This window comes from Pteropus alecto, unplaced genomic scaffold (genome assembly GCF_000325575.1).
Source record: "Pteropus alecto unplaced genomic scaffold, ASM32557v1 scaffold92, whole genome shotgun sequence".
NCBI classification, from domain to species: Eukaryota; Metazoa; Chordata; class Mammalia; order Chiroptera; family Pteropodidae; genus Pteropus; species Pteropus alecto.
The window spans coordinates 4,000,136-4,009,483 of record NW_006432447.1 but is presented as its reverse complement, the minus strand read 5'-3'; the positions used below and the strand labels follow the sequence as shown (position 1 = coordinate 4,009,483).

General features: G+C 49.1%; 1 protein-coding gene across 12 annotated transcripts in view; it reads right to left on the bottom strand.

Moving 5' to 3' along the window:
• Positions 1 to 737: 737 nt before the first annotated feature.
• DZIP1L (DAZ interacting zinc finger protein 1 like) overlaps positions 738 to 9,348 on the bottom strand; it is a 40,672-nt gene continuing 32,061 nt past the window's right edge. For 9 of the 12 annotated variants that reach the window (XM_015585820.2, XM_025043619.1, XM_025043621.1 and 6 more), the window contains exons 15-18: positions 6,538 to 6,754; positions 5,955 to 6,145; positions 3,257 to 3,396; positions 739 to 1,668 (exon numbers count right to left, since the gene is read on the bottom strand). In XM_015585820.2, coding sequence (XP_015441306.1) covers positions 1,507 to 1,668; positions 3,257 to 3,396; positions 5,955 to 6,145; positions 6,538 to 6,754 — 710 coding nt within the window. In that variant the 3' untranslated portion in view covers positions 739 to 1,506. Of the gene's footprint in view, positions 1,669 to 3,256; positions 3,397 to 5,954; positions 6,146 to 6,537; positions 6,755 to 9,348 lie in introns of all 12 variants that reach the window. The other 3 variants (XM_025043625.1, XM_025043624.1, XM_015585824.2) reach the window with 2 other exon arrangements.

The following is a 9,348-nucleotide window of genomic DNA, read 5'->3' as shown; positions in this document are numbered from 1 at the left end:
ACTAGAACATCAGGGTCTATTCTAGATGTCAGGATCACCCAGAGGTCAAAGAAGCCTGGATGGAGAGCTGGGGATAGGGAGAGACCCGAAGTAGCAGGGAGAGACAGATGAAGCAAGACTGGCCATGAGTTAAGTTAATAACAGTTAAAGCAGGGTGTTAGGGATGTGGGCTCGTCATGCCGTTCCCTCTGCTCGTGAGGCGTGGAGGTGCAGGGCTGGACGTCCCTTCAGGAAAAAACTGCTGTTCAACTATGAAGAATGAAGTTGGCTGATCTCGGCTTTCCAATCAAGGTCTCATTCCGTCTAGGCCGCCCTAGCCAATGGCTGAGCAGGGTAAGGACACCAGGACCTGGTCATTTCTGCCCAATGGAGACTCCATGCTGGGCAGCTCATGCCTGGAGCTCTCAGTGGGTTGGCAAGATGTTAGCCCTGTATGGGGGTTTGGGGGTCCCCCTGCCCGTTGCTGCTTCCTCCTCTCTCCCCTCTCACAGTGGTCAGACCTGCATTGCACTGTGAAGGCTTTCCCTGGCCCATCTGCTTCCTCCACCTTCTCCTCTCACAGGTGTGACCCCCCGCAACAAACCTCTTGCACTCCCAGCTCCATCTTGGCAACTGCATCCCAAAGGTCCTAAACTGACACAACTGAGGTGCAGCTTGCTTCGCCCCCCTCCCAACCCCTGCTGAAGTTCCAAAAATAATGAAGAAATACCAGAGAGTTATAAACATTGTATTATATTTATATGTTTGCAATATAATAAATGAAAGCTTTCCACGTGAAAAAAAAATACAGCGGTTATATATAACTTAATTTTGGAAATAATATCAAAAATTAAATTCGCAGTCCTTTGGGGATATGAGGCCCCGGTCAAGGTGCCTTCCTTCCTCCCACCAATGAGCAAGCCCTGCCAGACATCAACCATGGGATGGTCACCCCAGGCTGTACTGGGTGGCCCCTCCTATGCTCCCATAACACCCTAATCTCTGTCACTAGATTACTATCCCATTCTTCCCGCCTCTGCCCTGTACCCCAACTCTGCAAAGGAGGACCGGACACAGAGCAAGTACTCAGTAAATGACTTTCGATCAGTCACTGAATGGCTGACTGAGGTATGTGTCCCCAAAAGGACCCCATATAAGACCCATCTCCACAGTGTTCCCACAGGTTTACAAATGCTGGGAACAGAGACCCAATGGACCCTTTCGGTCTGGAGTGAACATGGAGGTGAAGGAAGAAAACTGCTCAGAGGTCCTATCACACCTTTTCTCAAGCCATGGGGCCTGAGGGCACCCAGCCAGGCCTCCCTGGCACTCTCAGGCAGGGTCCCTCACGGGTGAGAGGGGCGAAATCATCTCCATCTTCCGCTTCGCTTCTCTCCAAGGGAGAAGACCTCTTGGTTACTGATGAAGACAAGAGGATCAGCAGCCTCTTCTGGTGGGGTGGGACGTCAGCCGGCCCGAGACCCATGACAAGACTAGTTCTCCAACCAGCTAGGCTCTGGGGTGGGATCACCAGCCAGGGACCCTAGGTTGGCCAGGGCTCCAAGCGCTGGTGCCAAACTTCTCCGGGAGCTTCGAGTGAGACAAGGGCCTCGGTTTCCCTCTCTGGTCCAGGTCCTGGGGGAGATCTTCCAAAGAAGAGACCTCCAAGTCGCTCTCATCATCGGAAAGCTATGGGGAAGTAAGAGGGAGAAGAAAATGCATTCTGACAAAGGAGGATGGAAAGGCAGGATGGGCACGGGGACAAAATGCGGATTTGGAAGGAAGTAGGGAGATGCTGCTCCTCATGCTTTCTCAAGGTTCCTGGTCTTTGAGAACCTGCTTCAGAGACATGGCGTCAGAATGATTTCCTGAAGTCCCACCAGCTAAATCCACGCAAGCTCATTGGAAAGAACTACGGCAGATGAGGGTGCTCTTGCTGTAATTTAAACCTTGTCCAGATTTTTTAATGCCCCACATCGATGGAGCTGGAAGCCCAGAGGCTTGTCTTTTCTGAATTCCTGAGCTGAATGCACCAGGCGCTAAAGCGCCCACCCTACCTATTCTCAGACTGCTCCCCTAGGGTCTAGTAAATAGTTGGACTGAAGGAGTGTGAGGGTAGCTCCAGAGCGCCAGGAATCCTTCAGCCTGGAAAGGGTCTGGGTCGTGGTCCAGGGGAGAGCCCAGAGAGGGCCAAGGGCCCAGGCTACCCCGGGACCACAGTCACCCCTCCAGAACTCTCAGTGTTCCGGCTGACATGGGGCCCAGGCCACCTGGCTTTGATATAAGCAGCCTATGTGTTTTCTCCTGGAATAGAAGGCCAACCTTACAGAAACCACACAGGACCCAGGGCAGCAAGCATGCTCTGAGCAACGCCTCAACCTGCTTTGGGCTGTTGGTACTCTTTCACAATATGGGGAAAAAGACAAATTTTTTTAAATCGTTTAGACTCATTGCTCACAAACACACATAAACTGTATAATAAACCAAACACATTATATAGTGAAAATGGGGTGAAGGGAGTATGCTATCAAGAATCAAAAAGTGATTGCCCATGACTTCTGAATTTTAGTAACAGTATTAGCCATCCCGGGATGAAGCTTTCTGATTGATAAAGGACAGAAAAAGAGTATGAAGTAACGAGAGCTCTCAATGCTTCTGCCTAAGAAAGTGTGGGAGTTGTCCCCTGGCAGGGGCAGAGCAGGGCAGTGAGGAGGGCCTGGTCATGATGGAGGAGGCTGAGCATCTGAGCTCTAAATCTGATGGCAGCTAGAGCTTGAGAGACAAGGCCATCAAGACATTCTTAGTGATGAGGAACGGCCTCGAATGTTTAGAACAAAGTATCTAAATACCCCCATTGTACCTCGTTGCCTACTCTGACGGGCTGTGTGATGCCACTCCAACACCCCACCCCTGGAAAGATGTCTGCGCTGGCTCACCCTGCAGAGGGGGAGGGCCCTCTGTAGGGTGAGCCAGAGCACAGCACCTGTGGAAGGTGGGCACAGCACCAATTCCAAGCTCCATTAGAGGCAGGAAGCAGAAGAAGCAACCCACAAAGTAGTTGCTTGTATAATGAACCAAAAGGCTTTTTATTGTTAACATGGACACAGACGAGCATTTTAAAGTGCCCTTGCTCCACAGTGAAGTCACTTACAATGTTCCACTAAGGCCAAAGCTGCCATTCACTGGACCCTCCCGCAGGCCCCGCCCCGGGCTGCCCACAATTGGAGCTCGCTCTGTAGGGAATTGCAGGGCAACCTCCAAGAGTCCTACACCCTACCTGAGGCTTCCTTCCTGGCGCGGCAGGCCTCTGTGGCCCGGTGTTGGGCGTTAAGAACAGACTGACCCCTCCAGCTGGCTTCTTCGCTGGAGCCTCCAGCTGCTTCTCAAGGTTTTTGACCATCGACTGCACCAGTGTCCCTGGAAGGCAACCAGAGAAAAATGCCCAATAAATGCCATGTCCTGTGGGTCAGGTCCAGGCTCCAGTGTGGACAGAGGGAGTATGGAGAAGGTCAGGAGGAAGAAGGAAGGGTAACCGCAAAGAGAGGGCAAGGAGCAAGATGCGGATTCGGCCAATGCGTGCTGCAGAAAAGAGGCTGTGAACATTGAAAATGTAACTATGCACTTAACAATGTGGCTGGGGACAGAGGCTTGGAAGCTGTTCTTCCCTCTTAACCTCTGCTCAGGTGGTACACAAACTGCAAGACTAACATGCAGACACATCCTCTTTCAAAGTCTTCACTGAGTCAAGAACATCATAAATACAAATTAGCACAGAACTGCAGGCCAGACACGCTTTCTGCAAACTTCATGCAAGAAAGGTGCCAAGCAGTGACGTACATTATCTATGGACACCTGGTGAAATGGTAAATGAGGTGCCTGTCCAGACATCAAGAATGACCAATAGGTAGGGGGCTAAGCTCGGCCTTCTAGGATTCGAATGTCCGAGGGTCTGAGCAGATGGCTGGAGCTACGACAGCCTTTGGCTCACTGATTCATTCAAGAAATGTTTTGTATTCCAACTATAATTGAAAATTTTTAAATTTTTTTTTTAAAGAACTGTTTAAGGGCCTGTTATGCACCAGGCACTGATTCTCGCTCCTCATTAATTATCTTGTCCAGAGATCTCATTTTACAATAAAGGAACCGAAACTCCTCACACAAGTCCAGGCAAGTAGGTATCAAGTGACAGAGCTCAAACTGGATTGAGGACTCTTGACTCCTCATTCTGAGATGTTTCCACCCTTTTGTTTTTCCTACAGGCCATCAATACTTCTCAAAGATCTGGTTCTGGTGGATTCTCATGGACTGGCTGGCTTGGAATATGCTGTGGACAAGACCAACTTCTGCAGAATCCTTTAAGAGTATGGACTTGCAGATTGCACAGACCTGGGCTAACAACCCAGAACATCTACATACTGACTTTGGAAATACAAAACCAGAAGTTTCATATTTTTAACTAAGCCTGGGCTAGTAAATGCAGCTGAAGGCGGAAGCCTCAGCCTTTCCCATTACTAGTTTTGTAAAAAAATCTCGAAAGAATGAGAGTTGATTCAGTTTTGAGAAGAAAATGATCAATTAGTCATTGTAACCTTTTAGATAGAAAGTGACAAGTTCATTCCAGTTAACTATAACACTTAGCTTAAATTTCTGTGATGCTATTTTCATCGACTAGTTGAATTTCTGTCTAAGTCTCTTTGCTGAAAAGGGCAAAGAAATTTCTTGTGGTCCAAAGACCACTGGGCGATACCTGAGGCAGCCTGCTGTCAAGGTTCAGTTACCTTCCAAGGCTGTCACCCTCCTTCTCAAGATTAGCTGGGAAGCTACAATTTTCACAATTTTTTTTTTTGTTGTTGCAAAATCTTACGTTTGTTAGACTGTGTATTATAGGAAACTATATTTGTCAAAATGTTCATTGTAGTTGAACCTAGTTGTAACCAGGGTGATAGTGACCACAACCCCCCTATGTGGCGCTAAGGAACCAAGCAGCATAAAAGACTGCAAATACTCTTAAAAAGAAAATGGCTAAAGGCCACCTCTTTCTTGGAAAAATTTATTTCACAAATAAAATAAACAAACAAACAATAAACTCTAACACATTAACTTCAAAGAAAACCAGAATTTTCCATAAAGTTAGTTCTATGATCTTAAACAAGTAACTTAAGGTCTCAGAGGCTTAGTCTGTTACAAAGTGTATAGTTACACAGATGGCTTACCTCATGGGTGGTGGGAGGGAATTCCTGCTCTACCCTCAGGATGGCCAGGTTTAAGAGGGATACCTTCTCGGTGTTTCCCCACACCTTACCTTCTCCTACCCACAGAATTAACCAAGCAAAAGGACTGCGACATCCCCTGGGCCACATTTCAGCTGAGAGAGGGTCAGGAAGGCTGACTTTATTTTTCTCTCCGACCCTCACCAGCACCAGTGACTGGGTTCAGAAAGTGACTAGATTGTCCCCACAGCTGCCCGTTTCAGCCCGTTCAGGGTCCTCTTTGCTGACTCAGCCCTATGAACAAATATGGTCAGGATCTAGATTTGGGGAGGCTGCGGGGGTCCCCACTTGGGTCTCGGGAGCAAATCCAGCTCTAACAAGAAGTCTACGCCTTAGGCTTTACTGGGCCCTGTTGCCAATAATAGAGCAATGCTTTGTTCTCAGTGTATCTGGCCACCGTGTTTATTCGCTACTGGTTAAGAACCTGGAGAAGGAAAGGGGTAAGTGGGCTCCCCCCAGCTCCAACAGTTTAACAATTCAATGACAAACAAGGGACAAAATAAACCTCACTCAAATTCTATCTTGCTCCTAATTTCTCTTTCTTCTCAGGGAAATATCTGATGAGAGGGAGGATCATTCTCTCCAATAATGACTTGTCACAATAATGAGCTGGCAAACCAAAAAACCCAAAGAAAATCAAAGGGTCTTTCCAGGACCTACATTTGGGCTAGAGAAGGGTTACCCTGGTGGTCCCAGACCACTCACCTGAGGAAGCCGGCCCCCCTGAGCCCTTGCCAGGGAATGGGGCACTCCCCTCTGAGGTCCCAGTGTCAGACCAGTCCGAGTCATCCTCAGGCCGGGGCCCCATCCTGGAAGGAACTTTTGGGGGCTGACGAGATGTCTGCTGCACAGAATGTCCCTCTGAGTCCTCTTCGGAACTGAACGGGGGTGTACTGCTGAAGAGGAGGAAAAAATGAGGGCCACTTTCAAAGCCACACTTCACCACTTGCAAGCACGTTTGGTTTCCCCAGAGCCAGCCCTCCTCCCTCCCTGGGCCCAGGAGACAGCTGGGAGTAATCCTGGAGTGTAGCAGCAATGCCAGAGGAGCCAGAGGACCCGGTCCCCTTCCAGTGTGGCAACTGGGGCTTGAAGAGATGAGTAAGGGCAGCATAGGTTTGTCTTGATGGAGAGGGAGCACAGGACCCCAGTCCTACCTGAGGACCCTCCTGTTCACTTCTTTCTCTGTCCCTCACCTGTCTGCAGAAGCCTGTGGGGACCCCAGAACAGGGCAGCCTGAGGCCGGAAGCCACATCACAAACCCAGTGAGAGTGCAGAGGTTGGGGCTCACCTTAGCCCAAGCCCTGGGGAAGAAGTGGTGCCGGAGGGTCCACGCACTGCGAGGCGTGGAGTCGGGGTGGGCACCTGGGCCAGGCCAGGGCCGTGGCTGCCGCGGCTTTGAAGACTGGTCACAGGTGGCTCTACCGGCTTGGATGGCGATGCCACGTTCAGGGTCCTGGCCTTTGGCTGTACCTCTTTGGTGACGAGAGGGTTCTGCTGACTTTTGACTAGAAACACAAATGACAATGAGTTTCAGAGCCTATCCATCTGGGCCCTCAAGCCTGAGAGGGGGCAGAAAAAGGCGCTGACACACTGGAAATGGACAAGCCACTCTGTTGCAATACACCATAGTAACCACAGCAGATTTAATAACTGCCCCCACCCCTAGTGTCTCACTGCTGGCTGGACTCAGGACTGGGACCCACAGTTTTACCAGAGACCAGGAGAGCAGCAGCTGGTATTCCAGGGTTATGTCATCATTCCAGGAGACCCGCAGGGGGCAGCAGGTCTGAATAGAAGTCCAGCACATCTGCAGCTCTCTCTCTCTCTCTCTCTCTCTCTCTCTGTCTGTCCCTCTATCTCTCAAACACACACACACACACACACACACACCCCAACCCTACTCCTGCTCAGTCCTAGAAGCCCATCTCACCAAAGCCACCTACCCTCTCTATCCACCCAAGCAAGCTTCAGCCACTAGAATGCTGGCAGCCTTGTAGGAAGGCCCTGCTGGCACCAGAGGTCGCCAGAGGACCACACGGGCCACCGAAATCCACACACCTGGACTAGAACTCTGCTAAAGGCGGGCAATTAGACATAGCCCTCCATTGCCCAGACTGCAAGGCCCACTGTGGGGAAGGGAATCCAGGATCAGCAATTTTTTTATGGAAAGAGGAGAGAAAGTGCATCGCAGAGAGTTGAAGTCTGGCTGCATGAAACTCTTACCTATGTGGACCAAGTAACAGTATAAAATGAGTGCCTTATAGTGTAGTTCAAGGTCAAATGTTTGAAATACACTGATCTCAGAGAATGTGGACCTTCCACTTCTCAGAAGTGGACCTTCCAGGAAAAGATAAACTGAAGAGAAGGGGAAGGCAAACTCGTGGAGGGAAAATAATAACAATAATAGCCACCAAGCTGAGCACTTTACATATGCCCGTTTAGCTTCAGACACCTTCAGAGAGTATTCTTTTCTCCACTTTACAGAGGCCTCTAGAAATTCAGGGACTCAATCAAGGACCACAATTCCGTGGAAGTTAAGTGGTAGATGCAAACTCAGGTTGTCGGTCACCCCGAATCTAGGGCTCTGGCCACTGCCTTTCCACATCCAACAGCTTTGCCCCAAAACTAGAGGCACAGTGTGAGCAGAGATGAGAGGGGAGCATTCGTACAGAGCTGGAAAGATAGTCTACAAAGTGCTGTGAAAACAGTGTCATCTCACAGTGACATGTCCTGGGGAAGGCAGGACCCCAAGGCCAAGGAGGCTCTCACTACTGGCTTTAGGACTATAGGAGCGAGGGCTAGAGATGGGGTGGCACTTGGAGAAATAAGACACCTTTCTCTTCTCGTAGAAGCGGGGACTCAGGCTTCCACTCACCTTCCCTGACTGCCTGTCCCCTCTCTCCTCCAAGCTCCCACCACCCTGTGCTTGGCTTCGTCACATCGCCTAGTCCTGACTGGTTTCCCAGCTAAGGCGGCAGGTCCCGGCGCAGATCAACCTCCGTATATACTGTACTAAATGAATCAGTGAATGAACAAATATTTGAGGCAGAGGATTAGGAGCTTAAACTGAAAGACAGGTTAGCAACTAGGACTAATACCTTTCTTCTGAGATTTCTGTATAAGACTAAGAACAGAAAGTTTAAACTAAAGTTTAAGACCAGAAGTTTAAACTAAACAGGACAGAGTTTCTCATATTGTTGACACAATATTTTTATACCAATTGCTGTTATCTGTTTAATATTTTTATATAATGACACCACCTTTAAACATAAAATACCCACTTTATATTTGTCCAGGTCATAATTTCTATGAGCTCACAGTATTGCAATGTTAGTAATATTTTCTAATGCATATGAGAAAAAAAATAAAGATTAAAATTTAGAATTATTTATCCACGTACCAACTAAAATCATCTTTCCTACCCCCAGAGATATGCAGACAACATTCTGGAAAATTCCTTTGCCTGAAGAGCTCAGATTGGGTCTACATGAACACAAGGAGGTAACAGAAGACCTCTCTCTGGCCACCTATGTCCATGACTGAGGAGACAAAGTGATAGGCGCTGTGGCATCACCCTGCCAGATCAGACCCACAGCCACTAAAGCCCCCCCAGAGCCCCCAGTTACAGCAGCCCAGTTGAACTGGGAATCCTCTAGAAAAGGGGGACATCGAATCTAGGAACACATGTTCCCTTGCTCCCTAAATTCTGCGAGGACAGAGATTGGAGGGTCCTTGCCCATGCTCTTTAATCTTCCATAAGAAACACAGGCCCTTTTCTTGTCATGACCCCCGGGGCAAAGCGGCGGCATGACTCTATGCAGGAAACAAGTCTGAGGACCTGTCTGCAGGCAGACGGGCACAACCTCTCCTCCCTCCCACTACTTCAGAGCAGAGTTTTCATTTGATTGATATCTACCTCTGCCTCTGCCTGCAGCCCCAGTGCTGACATGCCTGGTTTATGGAGCCAGAAACCAAACGGGTTGCTCTCTGTGGGAGCAAAGTTCAACTTGTGGTCAACGCAGACAAAGCAAAGCAGAGTTAAGCTGTTGAGTAAGGAATGAGTCTGAGCAAGGAGAGTTCAGGCTGGCCACAAGCTCCA